We start from the raw sequence: 22,442 nt of genomic DNA on the forward strand, positions 1-22,442 counted from the left end.
AGAAAATTCGTAAATCGTCTAACATCAGTGAAAACTACTACCTTGTAAATATCAACAAACAGCAATAAATTAGTGAAGTTTGAATATTTTTATTTCTCACTAAGCAGAAGCACTATATTAGTAAAATTTCCAACAATATTCTCATTTCGCGACCAATGTATCATTACAATCATTTAAATAAAATAGTAATAAAATTTCGAAAAACACACATTTGTTATTTTATTAATAAGCTAATATTCGTTTTAGGGGAACTTCTGCCACCATGTCATGTGGACCACTGTACTCAAAAAACAAAATAGTATAACAAAAATAATAATACAGCTGATCTTACATATCTTTATATTTATTCTAACGACTTCAGACCCAAAAAGTTCGACATAAACTACCAAAAACAAACAACAGTTGAATCTCAAGGTTTCTAAATTTCGCGAATTTCTTACAGCCGACTGCAGGGTACTAAAAATAAATCTCTTTCCGCCTCTTTCAGCAGATAGGTGTACGTACAAACATATATATAATTGGGGAAAAGCAAAGTGCCGACCTTGCGCCAGATAACTTTCCCTCAGTAGACAATAATTTACGCGCGTAAACTTTCGCACTAGCACAACTCTCGGGAATAATCGAATCACCCAAATAATAACCATCACCGACCCTATATTAATGAGCAAACAAACAGCGGACCTTGTGCCACTTATCGTTTTTGGAATCGACCGAGGGATTCGATAAACGCGATCCAAAAGACACATACCGCGATTAATATTGCAGTCAGATTAGTCGACGACATAATAATTGACACGATCGATCTTCATCGAAGTGTTACAAAACGAAAACAATTTCTTATGATTATGAATAATCATTGACTCATTGCTGAAATAATTACAATGAAAACTGTTGGATTGCCAAGGAACGAAAATTCACGTGGTTTCTAGGCAACCGAAATTTATAATAAAATCGTTTTTCTCTCAACGTACATACAGTAGACCCCCCAATAACACGAAAAAAATTGGGGATATCTCACCACACGCGCCTGATTCGTACGTACGTATTGCAAAAAAATGTATGTGTATTTTCTAGTCGCTAACTACAAGCACCCAAATAGCATCGTGTTATTGGGGGTTCTACTGGATGTATATACAATTTTAATCAAAGGTGAAGAGGTGAAAAATAGGTAGAATTTTATCGAAAACTACCAACAGCAGTTATGAGACCTCGCTTAGAATTATATTGCTAGAGAAATGTTTAAATTAGTATCAACAAAATAAATTCAGATTGTCAATAGAATATTATTTAGTTCTAAACTATAAGTAATCGACAACAAATTAAATAGTCGGAATTTAAATCGACTTTGTGTTAGAGTAAAATCGAATAAGCCTGGTCATAATTTTATTTTTCAGGGTCAGAATAAATATCAAATGATTAGAATAAAAACAGCATAAAAAATGTAACATTTATAAATATAAATGGGCGTTAAATTATTTATTTTAAAAATATCTTATAAAATATATCGCTTGCACCAAAACTGTTGAACAATAAACACCCCACGAATAACTCTCAACGAATATATTTAATTGTTTGTAGGACGCGAGGGTATTCAGAGCGACGAACAAAGCGGGAATAACAACAGAGCGGCGGCGAAAAGCACGCTTGGTTCGTTGTGTTGACATCTGACAATATTGCAAGCCCAACCAAACAAGTTGACCCTAAAACACATTGATAATATTAATGAATTCCCGACCAATTGTACCAATCTTCAGCGTTACAGCAATAATCACTATTGTCAACTGAAAAAAATTATTCTGACTATTTAATATTTATTCTGGTTGCTAATATTCTGACCTTTTAATATAAATTCTGACCAACCGTATTCAAATTCTGAACAGAAAAATATGAGCCTAAGTAATCAATATACACTAATATATTTTTAGAGATGCTAAAACCCTAGCGTTATTTTTTCACGGAAGAAAGATGTTGGCATAGAATATATGATACTTGATGTCGTCGTCGACCTTTGCTCATTTGCTTGAAATTAATATTTTATACTAAGATTAATGCGATGTATGATATTAAAATTATGCTTAAACATATTTATAATACATATCGGTTATCTACGTGGGTATGTAATTTTAATAACTATATATTTATCAGAAAACTCTCAATATAAATTTATGCCTGTTTGAGACGTTCTTATTAATTATTCATAGGACACAATTTTCCGCAAGCCCCTCTTACGCACTTGATAAATTTATTCTTGGAAATATGCCACTTATAAAAGCAACAACAATTCAAGGTGTAAAATAGGCAAATCTACCTATATTTTTTAATTTATAATAAAAATATAAATGTCGCGAATAATGATGGAAATGTTGAAATATCTTTTTTCACATTTTTATTCGACTTTTAAAAATAAAATTAGTGCTGAATTATTACAGTGTGCCATAAGTCTGCACTTTATAAATCTCTTCTGAGTGGGAACCGCGAGAAAGAGTGCGGTCCTTGGAAATTTAGTCGCAATGAATCACTTCACGGGGGAAGCATATGCGTTCTACGTAACAGTTTTACAAAAACGATTCTTGTATGATTGTTCGGTGCTTATTATGCGCCTACCAATGATTTAATAACCACCATTTTTTGTGTTCAGACGCTATCCATGATATTATTTGGAGAAGGACGTTTCTGAGTGAAATCGCCTACATTATGCCTCACAGCAAGAAAGCCTTCTTCTAAGCTCCCTCAGCACCCAAAATAAACAAAAATTTCTTCGCTTGAATTTTTTTGCTGTCCCGGTTTAGAGCTTCTTAATTATGGTAAGCCTACTTATAGCAAACATCATTTGCAACAGAGATTCGATATCGTTACACGATCGCGATCGTTTGCCACATATTACATCACGCGATTTCGACAATTGAAATTTGATCCAATAGAAACCTATTAAGAAACTTCTGCGGTGTGTGTGGACTTTGCCGACGTGCAAAATTTGATTTCTCGCTGTGGCGCAAAAGCGGTTTTGGTCAAGTGCAAGGGACTAGCCTTTCTTTAGGCCCGACACGTCACAGAATACGGCATCCATGAAAAAGTGGCGAGACCTCCGACCGAGGTCAGGTCTAGCTGCTAGAGCTCGACTCTAGGTCGGCTGAACGGCTAGTTCGCGTGCTATGAAAAACGACGCCAGTTTTGCGACGCCGACGAACCGACTGGATGGAGGTCGACGAGACGTTCGTAACGTGAAGCGAACATACGAGGTGCGTAACGAAACTCGAATGTGTCAAGATTCGCCTTGAGTACTGCTACAATAACAAACCGAAACGGTCGATGCATATTTTGATTGTTGATGTTTGAGCAACTGTTGTTTAAATATATTTTTATTTATTTATATTGATGAATCCAATCATTTATAACAGTATAATCTACTACTATATATATTTAAGTAAGCGCACGTGCAAAAGAGTATATCGTATCACAAATATACACACGTACGTAATCGTTTTAAATTATGTGAAAATATGACTAGTATTTTTATATCTAAAGCTTATCGATAGATAAAAAAAATACATGGAAAGTAATGCATTTTTTCATAAATGCACACAAGACAACATGGCAATGACTGTTATTGAAAATAAGCCGAACGACAATCACCAAAAGTATTTCAAATTACATTCAGCTTAAAAGTATAATACCATTGCACGGAGAATAATAAAGTCACAACTTAATTTTATAAATAAAACTTCTATAGAAGTCATCGATCTCGACACCATTAATCATGAATCCAAATGTCTTCGAAAGTTTTCAAATTGCAAAATCAAGGAGAACGGCTTATATTTTTTATGCCCTCTTCCTTACTATTTATGACATTCAAATAAGATTCTAGTCGTTCGACGTCACTTTAAAAAATATTCAGTGATTCATAATTGATCAATATCGATCCACATTAGTTTTTAAAAATATAACCAAAACATGATTTAGGGACTGTGAATGACAATTTTAATACGCACCGGCAGTGTCCACATTAAAAAAATAATAGAGATTTGTAGGAGTCTGTCAGACATCCGTCTTACATGTAAAACTTAAATTAAAACATGTATGTAAATCGATTATCTTTTAGGAAGTACAAAGGGACTAAATGTTCGGCATCAACAACTGGCACTGCGCTGCCAATGAAAGAGCGACATTCAATAGTGTTATTGAAAAAGGCAAGGACTTATTCTAGCGGTGACTATGATGAAAAATAATTGTTTTTTTAATGTAAGCGATTAAATAAAATGACCATCTTGCATTTTAATATCATGTCTTAATCATCAACCTGTTGCGGGATTCGTTTCTGAAATGTTCAAAGTTTCAATAATGAACACCTGTATATTAAATTGCTCTGCTTGCCGTCGAATTCAGACGTACTAACCGGTGTTTTAGGGTTGACGGGTGAATCACGAGGTAGTCTCGTTCGATTCGCCACCCCTGATAAGCCACGACAGGCATAAGGAAAACGCCGGCGAACAACCTTGACGCGCCCGCCGTAGAAGGGAAAATCAATATGAACACCGCGTCAGGGGTGGCCAAGCGCCGCGCCGGGCCGACGGCCGATCTTGACACTGAAAATCGTAGCGCGCACGCGGAAGAGCCGCGAGCCGAATGTCAATTTTTCAGCAAGTACACCATCGCGCAGAATAGGAAGAGACGCATCACGAACCTTCGCGGGACTAATACGCTACACCTGTTTGGTATTCACGTAGTAAATCGTACGCAAGGTGATACTGCGCCAATGCGGCAAAGCAATAAAACTTTCCTCGGAAGAAAACTACCTGTTGATGACTACACCTAAGGTTGAACTCTATGCGAAGGTCTTGCGTTAATTTTCGTGTGAAAACGTCGATCGGAGTAAAACATGAATTGAAGAGTGATAAACATAATGTCAATATGTGAATATCTACAAATTTAATTTAAGTTCAACAACACGGTGTTAGCATTCATAATTAGGAATTCATGCGTCACAAGAATCCTGATTTTAATTATAAAAGTCTCGTTGTTAACTTTATATGAGCTATTATTCCAGAGGAAGCCAAATAGTTACTGAGTACGTAATCACAATAAATTGAACACTTACAAGTCACGAGTATAAGCATGCCATAAGTGATTACCAAAATAATGACAATGTGAGAAAGTGGCGTAGCTATGGTGGGGCGGGCCGCCCCGGGCGGAACTAGCTTGGGGGCGGCATATTCGCGATGGGATCGTCTAGTGAGGTTCTTAACCCTGAATGCACTAAAACATATATAAATCCACGAATATCAAGATCTTAATAATAACCAATTTATTATTTTAAGAAATGCTGATTTTATGACCCTGCAAAAAATGTATGGGGGGGGGGGCGGCAATTTTAAGGATCGCCCTGGGCGGCACATACCCTAGCTACGCCACTGATGTGAGACCATGAGTGAATCATAAAATAAGTCACCCAAACCATTCTTTTGTAATTACAAACGACAGTTCATCAACAACGGTACTTTTCGTCGACTTATCACAGTTGTAGCACTAAAAATCTCTGAATTCAAGATGTGTTAGTTTTCATATTTAATTGGGTGATTTTATATATTTAGCTAAAAAATTAGCGATTGCACACAAAACATTTATAGAACGCGAATCGTAACGAATGCCAAGAAAAGCTTCTTTGCATTACGATGCGCTTGCGGAAATTTCCGATTGATAATCAAAAGAAGCAAAATTAAATCCAGCAACAGGTTAACGACGAATATGAGGATTGCGTCCTGAAAACACTATTGCAAATTGAACGTCATCGTCCATAATTTACCTGGTGTCCAGGTTTACGAAATAGAACTATACATTATTAATATCAACAAGCGGATCGAACAGATTTCAGAAATGCATTATTTATAACCCGCTGCTTAAACTGATGTGATCGATAAATTATTAATAGACTTGGGGGAGGTGTCGAAACATTGGCATAGTTCTGGAACAGATTTTAGATGCGTAATTACACAAAAGCTTTAGTTATATCAATTATCAGACGTTAAGGATAAAGCATAATATAATTTTATTCATTAGTTTGAAAGTAAAATTTAAGTAAGATGTGTTATATTGGGGTAAAAATCAACAGTGTTGTTAAAATACATATGAATAGGTATATAATAGTATAGATGCATTTACGTGGTCTTGTCATACTTTTTAGGGGGTTTAAGATTACTGAGACGACGTACTCAAGTCAAATCTCGACAAAGGTACCTCGAGAACAAGAAACCAATACCGATTTTCATACTTTCACGTATCGGTACCGACCAATCAAATCGATGTTTTTGTGCACTGACTATTAAACATAAATAGACTGATAATGTTAAATTTTGGGATATGCAGATGATTTTCATGATAGAGATCGGTTGCGTATAAAAGCATATGCAAGAGCGACAAAGACAAGTAAGAAGATATAAATGTGACACAATGATGATGAGAAATGGCATGTATTCTCATTTTCTCCAGAAAAACACTATGGAATTGTTACCCTTCGCACTTTTCTTACACGTCCATTTAATAAACATAAATAGTGCATATGAAGTATTGCGGATACGAAGGGCGAACTCAACAAGCAAAGCATTTTAGATATTTTAACTCTGGAATGTCTAATTTTGTGGTAAATGTCATCTATAACAACATTCTGAAGTGAGCTAAGACCAAAAAAAGATGGTGAACTAGACTAGTAATGAAAAATATTATTGCAGTAAAATACTAATTAAAAGAACTTTATGCATAGAATACTAATAGAAAAATCAGAACTCACAACCTTTTTTTTTCTCATTCAACTTGGTGGCAACAAAGCAAGATATGCTGAAAAAAAATTGAGTTCGCCCTTCGTATCCGTAACGCCTCATTTGTGTCGATACCGTACAATGTTTAAATTTACAAATATTACAAAGTAATTGCACGCTTTTCGAATCTTCGCCAATTTGGGTGTCGTTGACGCCAAACGTGTGACGCACTGAAATACTGAATGTCCGGGAATTCCACTGGAGAGACGCCAGAGCTAAGTGCAAGTACAAGAACACTATCAAAATGAGGAGAATAGCTGGTTCTTTCATGTGTTAATCGGACAAAGCAACTATATGGTTTCTTTGTATGATGCGCATAAATGAATGGCGGTAGTGATAACAATCCGATAACAAAAAACGCGAATGACTACGGTGGTCGTGCGATGTACGCCAACCAATAGCAAGCGACTACATTCATGTGTTTTGAAAAGCTATTGTTTTGTTATTTCTACTATTGTTAAATAATATGTTGAGATCTAATATATTTCCATATTTTCCATAGATATTCACATAACTGCATATGAAAGGAATTTAATCTATTGAAGATAATAATAATTAGAAATCTACAAAAAAATAATGATTTCTGATAAATAATATTAAATATAGATTCGTAAAAAAACTTTTATATTATTTATTTTTTATAATAATCTGAATATTACTATTTAACATTAGACAATAATGTGTTAATAGTGTCACTTTTGCTAAAACATTTGCATTTCAAGGATACGCAAAATTTACTATAAATCCAAACATACCATTAAACGTAAATCGATCAATGCAGAATTATAGTTTTCCAAGGTAACCGGTATTCGAGGGTTAGAACTAAGCAATTTAACAGCGAAGGTCGCAAAAATAAATGTCTTCTTAAAACGCGTATTTCTTTAGCCATATACATACATGGTCAATTTGTCGGTGATTTTATGAATATATCAAGTGCTATACAAAATAATCCAAATCGAGTTTCCTATGTTGGCAGCACTGTAAATCAGACAGCTGTCAATAATCACGCGTGCTGAACACTTTCGCGGACACGTCTGCAATTGCAGTCATTTTTCGGCTGTTAAATGGGACACGTCCGCATATGAAAACCTCTGAATACACATAAATAATAATTAAATTTAGGTCAAGATTTAATATACAATGAAAATAATTAGATATTTAAAAAAAATATATTTTTTTACAAAATTTAGCTATATTAGTGACCTAGAGTATTTCTATGCGTTTTTTAAGTGTCCGCGAATGTGTTAAAGTGTCAAATGTTTGCAACAACACATTTACGAAATAGATTGCTACACACCGCGCAACGTGTTAAAATTGTTCAATCCAAGAAATACTAATTCTGTGCGAATTGTGTATCGAAATTTACGGGAAGATTATAATCAATTTCGCAACGTAGTGAAAAAATTTGAAGAGACTGGAAGCGTTACATATAGGTTAAGGCCTGTGCATCGTCTTGGCACCCGTTCAGCCGATAATATTGTAAGTAAAAGTGTGGCAGAAGACCCGGAATTGTCGATTCGTCGGCGTTCGCTCCCTTTGGCGCATGAATTGAAACCCAGAGACCATGGACAGCGAAGAATACACGCAGATTGATCGTTAGAGCAGCAGGAAGTTGATGCTGATTTTTCAAAGAAAATATTTTATTCCGATGAGGTACATTTCCACCTCTCTGGGTAAATTAATAAGCAAAAGTGCCGCGTATTAGGCGAGGAAAGTCTTCATGTGATTCACGAGACCATTACATCCTTAAAAAGCGACTGTTTGGTGCGCATTGTAGTCAGACGGCGTCATTGGGCCTTACTTTTTTTAAACTATGAAAGTTAGGCTGTAATAGTTGGCGGTGAGCGTTACAAGCGCATGATAGCTGATTATTTTTTGCAAGAAATCTGATATTGATGTGGCAGATATGTGGTTCCAACAGGAAAGCTTTGCGTGAAAAGTTCCCAGGTAGCATTATTTCACGTTTTGGTGGTCGCCAAGATCATGCGATTTAACGCCGTTGAATTTTTTTGTAAGGTGAGTCGGGTTTACGGCGACAAGCCCGAAACGTTGGAGCACCTAAAAACCAACATCCGCCAAATTAGAGCCGAGATACCGCCCGAAATGTACAAAAAAGTCAACGAAAGGATCGGCTGCTGAAAAAGATCCAGAGACGGCCATTTAATTGATATTATTTTTTATAATTATTAACAAAAAAAATCATAAATTTGTATTTTTTTGAAAAGTTAAGAAACTTAAGTCGGATCATCTTTTATATAGGTACAAATGTTGGCAAATAATTGTCGCCAGTAAATGTCAGATTACTTGTTAGGTAACTTTCAAAATATAAAATTATGGTCAAAGAAATACCACGGACGATCCTTGAGACTTTTCTTTCGATCATTGTAATCCGTGACCTTTTTCCGGCGTTGACAAATATATGTGCATTCGGTTACAATAATCTGACAAAATACCTGGATCGTGTCTGAGAGCAAACATCCATACAAAGTTGACCTCAATAAATAAGTCATAAGGGCACAGAAATAACACAACATGACTTTCGAAAGGTCAAAAACGGTACTAACGTAGAAGATAAGCTGTAAAAACAAGTTTAAAAAACACCTTTCCATATAAATAATATAAAAATGAAATGTTTATCATTGACGCTTTCAATTATGCAACTTTAAAATCCAAAGTTTACACAATAAATAAGCTATAAAACTACTGTGAACATTTCATAAAAAAAAACTTGCAAATTTTGACATAGATATCTACACGTATACGTGATCGACGAAGAGCGTATTTATACACTAACCTGTGCTTCTTTTGAAAGAAGTTTAGCCGTTCCGTTGTATAGGCAGTTGTTCACTTTGTAACCCGAACGAAAGCATTCTCCATACCAGATGCAGTGACCATTAGATGCCGCATCGACCTGAAAAACACAAAATAAAACATATTAAACACTCGAACCTTGGTGGGTTTTAGATGGGAACATGAATCAAAGCGCCGTTCACGCGCCTCATCTTCGATAAGATGCAAAACCGGTCCGTTGGCAGTTTTTTTTACGATCATTGAACAACGCAAAGTAGCAAAGTGCGAATATATAATAAACTAATCAATTAAACATTGAACCGTCGAAATACGTGCGAGTAATTCCTTCAACCCATTTTGAGGGAAAACCTTCATGAAATCTGCCACCTTGACCTAGCGATAATCCATATCTAGATATAGATGTATCATACTATTCGAATGCGAATACTAATCTAGTGATAAGTGCAGTTCAAGGAGTAGAGGCATATAAGAAAAATGTGTCGCCAATTACTGACAAATTAAACGAACAAGGTGGGATTCGTGTAAGGATTTATAAGACCGTTTATGAAGAATTATTGCGATCGAGGCTGTCGCATGTCACCACTGTCCTTGTGCCGTATCGTAGATTTTTTGGGCTAAACCATCATTAAACATGCATGGACACGTAGTTTACGTAAAAGGTAAAAGCGTGAATCATGTTCACCTAGACCTTGACAAATTTTACATATTTATATATGCAAACCTCATACATACCCTAAACCATTTTTAACTTTTATTTACTTTTCCCGGATATGCTTATTCAAAAATCTAATAAAAAAAAACTTTCGATAAATCCTTCCTGATCAAATTCAGAAGTAACATTGATAATGTTTCTATTAAAATCTATTTAAAATGATATTTAAGTTAACCTTGACTCGACATGTTTACTCGATGCGTTATGATGGAATTTATACAAAATAGTTATAATATTTTATACAAATACATACACATATTTTATGCGAGCTCAACTATGTAATCATATTCATCCATGCATTCAAATAAATACAAGTACACACGCACACGTTTTAACACACCTATGCATACTAAAAAGGCACACGAACTGCTCAATTATACTAATAACAATAAAGCGCTGATGTCCTAGTCGCAATGGACAGAAGAAGGGACGCAATCGCGACTCTATGGCACTAATCTACAGCTAAAAATCGCCAAGCATCGACGGATTGTCAACACTACCTACCAGCAACTTCAAAAAGTGTATAATCAAGCGTCTAGTAGAAAGCACTAGGTGATTCTTAGGAGATATCTAAGGGAAGGAATACTTCGCTTTGCCGAGACAATTAAGGCATAATTGAGGCCGCTACGAACTACCGTATCGTACAGAACGCGAATCGACAAAACATTGTTAAAGTGACATTTGGCAATGCTGAAAAATAGTCGGTTGTTGATCGACTACCTCCAGGCGACTCCATGTATTTTTTATAAATTATAGATGTAAAGACTGTCTTTTTATGTAGTGTTACTCATCCTCTTCGAAAAGAGATTTTAAAGTTAAATGTATATTCTGTAGTATTTTTATCTTAAACCATAGATAGATGAACATAGTAAAAATATATAGAAATATACATAAAAATGAAATTTTACAGACTTTTCTCAAACTAATAAAAACATGAAAAATACTTGAAACATCAGCGATAAAAATAGTGATATTTGCAAGATGTTCCATGATTTTATAACGGGTTTCATACAATTATTACTATATCAATCGCACCCAACACTTCATTTTATTTTCTAATAAATGTTTTCTAAGACACCGTTAAGTTCGACTCTCTCCGGCTATTTCAGCACAGTGAAAGTAGTGAGCGTTTTGTGGTCTACGTTTTCATACGTATATATATATTAATGGAGATAATATCTAGCTACAATTTCGCTCCACCTTGGCTAGCCAGCAATAGTAGCTATCACGCAACCGCAGCGGATATTTATCCCTTTCTTCCACGTGTTCCCATGAAGATCCTTAACCTCGAAGGGCACACCCGCCAATTGGTAACGTAACGACCGAGACCGGGTCAAAGACGTGCAAGAGAATATTGCTATCGTCTCAGCGGTCAATTGCCGTCCGTTTAATTCCTATTCAATTCGCCGCTCCAAATCATCAAAGAGGAATTGAATCAAATTAAAGCATTTGGCCTGCGTGTGACCCTTCCCTTCTTCTACCGAATTAACAGACAGCAGCGGTATCGCGTTCTAGCGAATCACGGTCGATTCAAGATGATTTATTTTCAGACTGAACGTATTTATTTAGCAGATGCCCTCCGCTGAGAAGCATTGCCGTCCTTGGGTTTCGAAGTCGTCTCTCGCTAAAATTTAATCAAACAAAAAATCGATTGTTTTTGTTTTATGTTCAGATAGCGAGGTGACGTATTCGTATATTTTTAATCGTGAAGAAAGACCTTTTTTACAAGCATCTGTACTTTTTGTGAAGATTTGACTAACTGTGTTTTTTTTACTATAATTATTTTTTTATTATTATTAGCGTGTATATACGAATCTGATCAAAAGGTTCCATCGCTAAACAAGTAATCAGAAACAAAATAAAATATGCTGATATTTTTTTTTATATAAGAAATCAGTTAATACATATTGACACCTCAGACGATTGCTCACACATCATTATCATGACATAGCACAAAATAACGTAGAAAGCATAAAAACATATTACACAAAGACTCACAATATTGCGCTTATCTTTCTAAATAAGATAATAATTCAGATATGTCAGATTGCTCTTGAACTGATTTAATTTAATTATACAGTCGATCCCGCTTAATCGGGACACATTTTGGTCCGAATAAGCGGCTGGTTCTACTAAGCAAAGTTCAAGGTAAAATTATAAAATAATTTAATTTTTAAAATATAATTAAAAAATATTAAAATAAAATATTAAGTTTACATATGTATATGAAAAAAATAAAATAAAGTAATCAAAAAAATAAGCATGAAAATTAAGTATATAATACATTTCAACTAAAGAAAATATTTCTGCAAGAATTCATCAATTGTAGCTTGTCTTGTGTTTTTTTTAATATTTCCATTTCATTAAGATTCATAGTATTTCATTAGACATGCATTTTTCTGGTCATATTCAAGGTGGTCCCCGATTAGTATCCATGAAAAAAGCAACAAAATCCAGCGATCATATTAAGACTTTTTAAGTGAGAATCGAATGAAGCATATCTAAACCGAATAAGAGAGCACAAAAAACAATTATCGCTATTCCGACACTCGCAGCGCACGAACGTCTTCAAATTGTAAATGATAACGGTTGATAAATGATTGATTTTGCTAGCTTATAACTTACATTATTTCAACATAAAAAAAACTTTAAAATATAGAAAGGAGTAATGATAAGTATATCGAACGTATAATCGCATTTTGTACTTTAGAGCAAAGCGGAATTTACTATATTGTTTGGTACTGATAGCGCCAAATTTACACTGCTTTTAATTATTCAGCACTGTAATAAGAACATAGCGTTAAACTTTTCCGAATAAAATATATATGAAGTCCGTTTTAATTTATTGTCTTTAAAATATTTTGCTATTAATAATGAAATGTATAACAGCTGCAAAAAATGACGCAAATCACACGCGCATCAAAAATAAACATGCATATTAAATCCTCTCAAAAACTAGGGCAAAGCGTGTGACATTTGTCAACAAACATAAACAAAGAGTTAAAATGGGGATGAACACTATTAATGTAAATTATCAGATATCATGTATAGGTCTATAGTTATACTGTTATCTATACGTTGCGTCAGAGCCAGTCGGAAAAGTTGAATCTTTTTACATAAATATTCTGAGAGCTGATGGCCGCCGACTATCTGGATGTCTTATGAAAACGGTTCCGCTTACAAATAAACATGGTTTTTAAATTAGCACTTTTTGCTTATTTGACGCGCAAACAAGACGAAGTATCAATCGAAATGAAAGCCTCCTTCCACCGATACAAATACCAGTTACGTACCCGTTTATCGGATAGGCGATATAAAATGCAAAATATGAACACCAAGGTGACAGCAATGGTCGCATACGGACGAAGTTAGTGGTTTTATTGCGTATTTATAATGTCGAGAGTTGAAAGGGTTAAGATCGCAAAGTAGTCACGAGATATTTAGACATTTGCAAATTGACCCGTATTATCAAAGTTCATAACAATAATATACACAGATTTATTACGAATGAAATTAACAAAAACTGTAGTACATAACAAAGCTATGAATCATTCTACTAATCAAATAGAAAATATCGTATTTAATTAAATAAATATCTAATGATATTTTTATGAAGGGAATGCATAACATAACCTTAAATGTTTTATCACATTTTTTGATTAAATTTTAATTAATAATTAATGAAACTGAATCACTTTTTTTCTTCATTGTCTTATTTAAACCAATGTCAATAATTGATTATTCATATTTCATACATGTATAAAAAGTGTTAATAAATCGAAAGGGCCTTGCGACCTTCCGATCAGATTACATCACGATACACTTCTCAGCCGAAGAAGGTAAACGGCAATACAAGTTCAATTTAATACGAATATAGAAATTAACATAATCGATACTATACAATGTATATAAATTAAGGTTATAAAGAAAACATTTCCACGCATGGAAGCAACCGATTTTGATATAATTGCGACCGATAACGTACGAAATGATATTATAACCCGTAATGCGATTTTAACGACGGTAAAAAAAATATTTTAGTCAAATAGTATTTATATAATAATAGCATACGCACAAAGCTATAATATATGGCTTTGTTCGTAAATATGAAGTTGATAAAAAAAATGCATCTACATTGGCATAATAAACTGCGCCAATTATATCCATTACATACATTATACGACATTGCATGTATCATTCATTACTCACAGTCCAACATTACATAAATAAATAAAACAAGATAATAAAACACAAACAGATTAAATAAACAGTAAAATATCATGGGATTCTACGCGTGTGTCAATAATATAAACAAAGTCTAAAACAATAATAATACAGAAGATACTGAAAAAATTATGTTTTTATCTATTCGTTAAAAACTTCAATATGAACAAATAAAATAATTATAAAATCTACTATAGTATTATTTTTGGGTTTAGAATTCCAAGATATGTTTTTACATTACTCATCATTTGCATCAACCGCGATAATTACGTTATCAGTTGTAACGTACCCGTAGTTCTCAAAATACATAAATAATAAAGCATCTGATAACTTTTGTATCGTAAGGAATGTGTAGTTAGTTAGTTATAAACATCGTCATTGTTTGATTCATTGCGGTTTTATGATTAAAACATAAATTATTAATATACCTCGATAGGAAATACGCAAATAACTGAGATCTAAGTCACAATCGACTGAGTAATCAAGGCTGGATCCAAGAATTAAAAAAATAAATTGAATTTACAAATCATATACTGAGAGTTAGCCGCTTTGCAGGCTCTGAATCATCTTCAGTGTCAGGATCTAGATACAACTAAAATAATTGATTATTATATCGACGCCGACAAACAAAAGATTTGCAACTCAGTAAGAATAAGTAAAATTAAATTCTCTGATATTGATTGTTTACCAGTATACCAGCAGCAAAAAGAGTTGTTTTAGTTATTTTGAATACACGGGCGCTTTTGAGGTGCCATAGAAGCACCTGTTGGCGAAGACCAATCTCTCTCTAATCTGGTTTCTGACGTTATTTTTGGAATTTATCAATGACCCCAGATATGAAAACCCGTCAACAAAGTCATTTTATTGTTGATTAAATAATTTTTGTTACAATTGTATGCATCGACTAAAATAAACTTTTTAAGTTCTATTCGCTGAAATAAAAGGGTCGAAATCGTAACCACCACAAGTCGCTTTTCTTACAGTTTTGTTTTGCGCTACTTTACTCCTATTATGTAAATGCATTAATAAAGCAGCGTAAATTTATTTAATTTAAAGAAAGACGAATCTCTTCTGGCTACATAGCGCGAAATGTTTATACTTAAAAGTGTTATTTAAAAACGAACTGATATTTACAAAATATGTTTCAACAAATGATTTCCAAATTGACCAATTAATCGCTAGAAACTATCAGTACAAAACAACAGACAAGAAAATTAATGAATATACTCTAGCCGTAGAATTAATGACAACCTGAATATGTACAATTCTCTGTCAACATGATTGAAAAAATATAATTATTGTGTCGGTATTTTGTCGTTACGCTCATTTCCAAAATTAAATTTAATTATCGTCGTTAAAAATATTTTTAACGATGTTTCTTCTTAACTGCAAACCAAAACATCGCTGCTACGAATGGCCTCTTTACATCACTAAAACAACGTCAGGTTAGATTTAAGCCAAATCATTAAAATTCACCAATCACGTAGAAAGCCAACAGTAATCGGTGACGGAAAGAGCGTGCGAAATAACATCAACAAACTCGCATGATTCAAGGTTCACTCGCACTCTATTTCCGAATGTGTGTCTGACTAGCTGATTCTTTAAATAAATAACGTACGATTCACATTTAGTATTTTTTTCAAATTCTCTAAATATATACAAATTCGACTGCAAATTTGCGGCTTGCGTACATTTGCACGTCCTCCGCCAATTATGCAATAAGCACGAGATTTTTTCAAGACAAACCTATCTTAACGAGCTGTCAGTAAATTACCATGACAGAAATAAAAATCATAATAACCCATTAATTAAAAACCTTAATAAGATAACATAAATATTAAAAAAAAAAAGTGCTAGCTAATTAATAAGAAACAAAAAGTTTTTTTTTTACTTTTTTTTTGCCCTAAAAAATAAATAAATAAAAGTAAGAATAAATTAATAGATACCCAGGTAAATGGCTTTAGCCAGGAACTGGAAAAAAAAATTTTAGACACTGTAAGTAACGACCAAAGTCATAAATTAAAAATTATCTTCTATAGTTAAATAAATATCGAGAAACGTGTCGTCACGAAAGAAACATTCTTGAAATATCTGAAGCACAAATATGGCATACACCTGAGCGTCCGGTTAGCGCAGGTAAGAGAAAAAACGACAGGTAGGTCAGTAGAACCACCGCTCAAATGACCGTTAACAATTATTGTGAAATAATTTTTCGTGAGAAGTTTCAGAACAATCGTTTTTGGCCTATATACTATCGATTGTTGCGGCAGGTGTCAAACTGTCAATACACATATTATATAGATTAGATTATAGATAAATCAGATGATGCTCTCCACAGGTGCCGGTAATAATAATACAAAATCAGATTATCCATTAGATGATTCAGTCAAACATCTGTTTCTATTTTAGTATACCAGGAAAAGGTGATAAGAGCTGATGTTTGAATTATATTTTGAAGAATCGAATTACGCTTTTCGTAAGCGGAACGTTATCATTTACCATTATTACTAAATACAGGTGGAAACAACCGATTGGATACATAATTGTGTGACGCCATTGTATAGGTACACTAAAAATTACATGTTGATTTTACATTGAACATTTATAATAGTCTGTTGTGTGAAATGTTTTTGTTCTTTTTTTTGTTTCCGATTCAATGAACTGAAAGGATCGAAGCCATCAATGGATCAAAATGGATCAAAACCTATACGTATATACCAAGTGACTTCTTTATAAACAATTCAGAATTATTTGTAAATCATATCAAAATCAGTTAAAGAAAATTTCAGGAACTTTTTTTTAATATGAAATATTTTAAGTCCAGGAAGTGTACAATGCGTATGATAATAATAAAAATAGTTCCTAAGCGCCAATTGCGTGTAATATATTAAGTCGTTTACGTTCGGATTTTTTTAATACACATAAGATGTTTACATGGTAAAAAATATATAGATAACTCCGACCACAACTGGTTCGCCGTCACTAATTCAAGTTTTACCACACTTTTTTGCAATTAAATTGATTAAATGGTGTCGAAGGCCCCCTATACATTAAACAATATTTCATCTTTGTATGCGATCTACAACGTTGCATCTTTTGAAATTTATTGATGTGATTTTAGCCTCAATTGCTAGACTAGATAATATGCATAACAATAAAGCTAAATTGTATACATACATAAATCAGTGTTTATATAATATTTTTAACGATCGAAATCAAATTTTGTATAGCTGCCCTTTAAACCCTGCTCAAAACACAGGTCACATATTTTAGATTTATTATTGTCACTGTACATTAAAAACATATTATAATACATTGAAAAATTTGAATACTAATAAACTGCTATATTATTGATGAAAATTGCGGAAAGATTTTTTATATCTTAATCATAAACTGTCTTTTTATATAAATACAACCTCACAAAACTAAAACAATAATTAAAGGATACATACATAACTACACAAAGAAGAACACAGTAATGGGTAAAACTAATTATAAAAATATCGTTGGAAACACTTTTACTTGAAAAAAATGGATACTGAAATTGTTGTACAACCAATTTAGGCCCTCTATTTTAAAAATGGTAGTGAAAAATGTTTTCTTCGTATAACTGAAGTATATTAGTAGCTTCTTTATGTGTAGTTTTAATGGTATTTAGTATATTCCTGTACAATTTAATATTTATGCTTTCATTGTCTCTGAGGATTATATTAAACACATTTAGCTGTTTAGTGGCAAAATATTTAACTAATCTAAAACGAGTATTTTTTTAAACCACAAAAAAAAAGTTTACAAACTTTTATCATTTTTAAAATATATTTAATTTAATTTTATATATCTATTACCAATATGCAATAATTAATTAAATTATTAATTAAAAAACGATAATGAATAAATGCATATTTTTAAACAATACACATGGTTTTTATTTTAAATTCAACATTAAATTTATCTATATAGTATATATTAAAATAATATATTATAATTTTCCTTATATCGAAAAAAATATATACGCGAAAAACGAGTTTTTTATACATATCTAATAAAATCGATAAACATTATTTTTGCATGTTCTGTGATTATATTTTTTACAATATTATTATTACTTTTCAGGTGCAGATTAGATTTTTATAAGCCCTGCTGCAAGGTTTCGTCGACTGCAAACTACAGATACTCTAATCCAATACCTTTTATAATATAATGCGTTTAGAATATTAAGGGCGAACTCAATAAATGCACGAGTATAGAAGATTGATCAACTATTTTTTTAGTGTCGGAACATTAAATATCGCTGCTTATTTGCTATAATTTGGACAAACACGTTTTTTATTAATCATATTTTTTATTAGTTAATGATTTAGTTATATTTTAAATATAATTTTAGTATTTGTTAAGAATATCAGCGCTACGCTTAAACACTAATGGTTATGAAAATTTTCTCTGCGTTTAGCCCTAACGGCTACAAAAGCGGCCAACAATGTTTTGCTATATAAATACATTTTAAAATTTAAACTGGTTTAAACATTAAAACCATTTATGTAAGGTAAATAATCTTGTTCTGAAGTTATATATAATCATCATTTTAAGTAGATTCGTTGCAGAGATTTATTCATGTGGTGTTCACTGTTCTGACTAACACTGTATTTATGTAGATTTCATAACCATCGGTTTCTGAGTGTGGAGCCGGCATTCTTAACAAGTACCAATTTTTCAGTAAATGTCAAACTATGGGACTTGTACGAATAAATTGACCTACTTTAAACAGAACAAGAAAGTTTCAGGGTCAAATGTTAGCCGCAAAACTTCAGAAGACCTTTAAAAGAAGTTGGGAATTGATAATGTTCGTAGGAAGGCCAACATATGATATGTAAGTAAAAGGGTCTCCAAATGTCCAAATGTGTTATTGATATTGATTTTTTTAACTATTTTAGTTAATATGATATTAGTGACATTTAGCTGAAGGGCTAAATAAATACGTTACAGTAATACGTTGTTTTAAAGTGTATTTTTGTATAAAGTTGAAATGATGATTCACACAAATTTGTGCACACGATATTTAATGTGTTAAGTTTAGTAAATATACCGTATACATACATCGGGTATAATGTAACTGTAATGCAAGATCAGTTCTTATTGTATAAAAGCCTTTAGAGATATATTTTGAAATTGATTTTCTATTATGTTACTTTTTATGGTGTTATATGGTTAAATGTTGAAAAAATGTTAGATATAGTTCCAAAAATACAGGTGAATCATGCTGTAATATCTTGTGCTCAAATCAAAAAGACCACATTTCATTAGAAATAACAAACGGTATATATAATAAAATAAAGTTAATTAATTTGTTTAATCAACTTCTTTTACAGATTTAAAACAGAACTACAGTTTATCTCCTAAACCAATTTTTGATAATAAAATACACGCGAACTAAATATCACATTTATAACTAGAACTGTAAAATTTATTATATATACTATGAATAAAATAAGCAAAAATTTTGCGCTTCACGGTTTTATCAAACTTGTTTTTTTCTTCTTAATTATTTTATCATTTTTGCTAGGCTACATAAAATAAATAATTAATGTAAAGCTGAAAGTTAAACATAAAAAGTCTGTCATTTTTGAAGGGTTATATGTAGCACAATTATGGTTTTATTGAAAAAGAACATGTTAAAACTTTTAAAGCGTATTTATGTAGCAAAACAACAATTTGCTACATAAATACGTTTTAAAATTAAAACAGGTTCAGTACGAACGTTAGGCGAAACAGTGAGCACCCCATGAATAACTCTCTGCAACGAATTTAATTAAAACAAAAATTACATTTATATTTGTGTAGTATATAAACTTACATTATTATCTGACAAACAAATGTTATTAATTTAATAAATGGCAAGTAGTTTTAGTACATGGTAAGTTTTATTATATTTTGAGATATAAATTAAATATAATCGCTTCGGAACGAATTATGAATATAACTACGTCTGTGATAAACAAATAAATTAGTTTCGATATTGTTGCTATTACGAGTTACTCGTTTTACTAGACCCATTAACAAAAGGTTACTGAGCATTTATATTTTTTTTCTGGCCATATATTAACATTACTGATCGTTGCCAAAATTGTGTAGTAAAATATTGTATATCGTATTAAATATGTATCGAAAATAGCTGCGTTGACTTATAATTCCAGACTGGTTATATAAACTTTCAGTTAAAATATTCTTGCATAAGGTCTGTTTTTAATGTTTCATAGCTTCATATTAAAAATACGTTTTATTGTTTAATGGAAATATTAAAAAAAAAAATAGTTTGAATCTGATTTGCATTTAGTTTTTCGAGTTCTCGACTTAACAAAAAAACGTAATATTTAATGCACGTGTAAGTCCAGTAGTTGTACACAAGTGGGTAGGAATTCATACTATAAAATACATACACAGAAATATAATTCTATACTTTAAGTAATAAATTTGTAGTTTCACATAACAAATAACGGAAACAAGAAAAACACGTAATTAACGAAAATTTCGTAAAACAATTCTACGTCGCATATGATATGATGCGTTTTAGTATAAAAAACCAGACCTGCGCAAGTCGAGCTACATTGTCGATATTTTCGCGCACTTTCCCTTCGCATATGTATGCGTCTTTATTTCGTTTAATTTAATAAGACTGTAAGATCGTTGTGCATATAATACTTTTTTTAATAATTTAGATCGATCGATTTATTGTTGTCAAATTTTTAATTAAAATGTGAAGTGTTATACTTTTAAAAAATAAACTCGGTTCCATCGTTAAAAAGAAAACAAAATGGCGCGCTACTTTTTTTTCGAAATGTCGGAAACGTCAAAAACCGAATGACGTCATTCGACGTTAGTCATGTCGGAAGTTCCTTAATATCGATTTGAATACGGAATCGAGGTATTGTGGAATGTGGAAGGTAAAGTGGTTCTGCGCCGTCTTATTTCGTCGGAGAAGGCTCTAATTGACGGTAAAAATTTTTGACAATGATTTTTTACCTGTGAGAGCAGATTCGCAGCAAGACAGACGAAGATGGCGGCTGCTAGGCCGGTTCGGGAGCCAAGCGGAGGGCGCGGACTGGCCGCCATGCTCGTGTCAGGAGTGGCTCATGCGGGGCGAAACTAAACAGCACCACTGTACTACTAGCGCGAGCCTCTCGACGACACTGGCGGCGACGCAATGGACGCTCGTTGAGGCCTTGACGTCGCAAATCGCGACCTTTGCCCGTTTTTAAAAAATATAATAACACGCTATTAAAAATTGATGTTGCTATATTATATTTTTATAAAAGCTAAAAAATCAATGCGATTAAAAAACACTTAACATCAAATGACAATTTTTTATCGATTAATTGACTGAAAATCAGACAGACAAAATATCATTAGAGATGTATTATTTTATATAAAAAATTATGTTCAATATCTTAAAGTTATTCATATTTTATATAAATCTTCACCCATGATAGTGTGGTCGATCGGTCAGTGCTATGTTTAAACCAAGAGCCACACTATCAATGTATATTAAATAATGTATATTAACCAATGTAAGTGGCAGATTTACTTCGCTAAGAAATCGAGGCGTTGAAGAAGATAAAAAGAAACATAAATCGGCACTCTGACTTTCAATTTTAAAAAATCTTAAAAACCGTTCCGTATTTTAAATATAAACGTTAATTAATCTGTATGGATTACATCCGGCAAATAATCGATAATTAATTAATAATATAAAGTATCCCGAAGCTCTGAAATTATTTTTTCTTTGACTCCATTGACCATTAAATTAATTAATTTGTCATAAGTTACGTGAAATGATTTTAAAAAATGCATTAAATTGACCTAACCATTTTATACATGTCATAAGATTTACC

At 32.6% G+C, this 22,442-nt stretch overlaps 1 protein-coding gene across 6 annotated transcripts in view; it reads right to left on the minus strand.

Annotated features, from left to right (window-relative positions):
* The window catches only part of Npc1a (Niemann-Pick type C-1a), a 35,490-nt gene extending 13,748 nt beyond the window's left edge, over positions 1–21,742 (minus strand). For all 6 annotated transcript variants that reach the window (XM_088198283.1, XM_088198285.1, XM_088198280.1 and 3 more), the window contains exons 1-2: positions 21,574–21,742; positions 9,604–9,720 (exon numbers count right to left, since the gene is read on the minus strand). In XM_088198283.1, coding sequence (XP_088054409.1) covers positions 9,604–9,720; positions 21,574–21,663 — 207 coding nt within the window. In that variant the 5' untranslated portion in view covers positions 21,664–21,742. The remainder of the gene's footprint in view (positions 1–9,603; positions 9,721–21,573) is intronic.
* Positions 21,743–22,442: the final 700 nt, after the last annotated feature.

This window comes from Plectrocnemia conspersa, unplaced genomic scaffold (assembly GCF_051122295.1).
Source record: "Plectrocnemia conspersa isolate PC_06_02 unplaced genomic scaffold, ASM5112229v1 ptg000011l, whole genome shotgun sequence".
NCBI lineage: Eukaryota > Metazoa > Arthropoda > Insecta > Trichoptera > Polycentropodidae > Plectrocnemia > Plectrocnemia conspersa.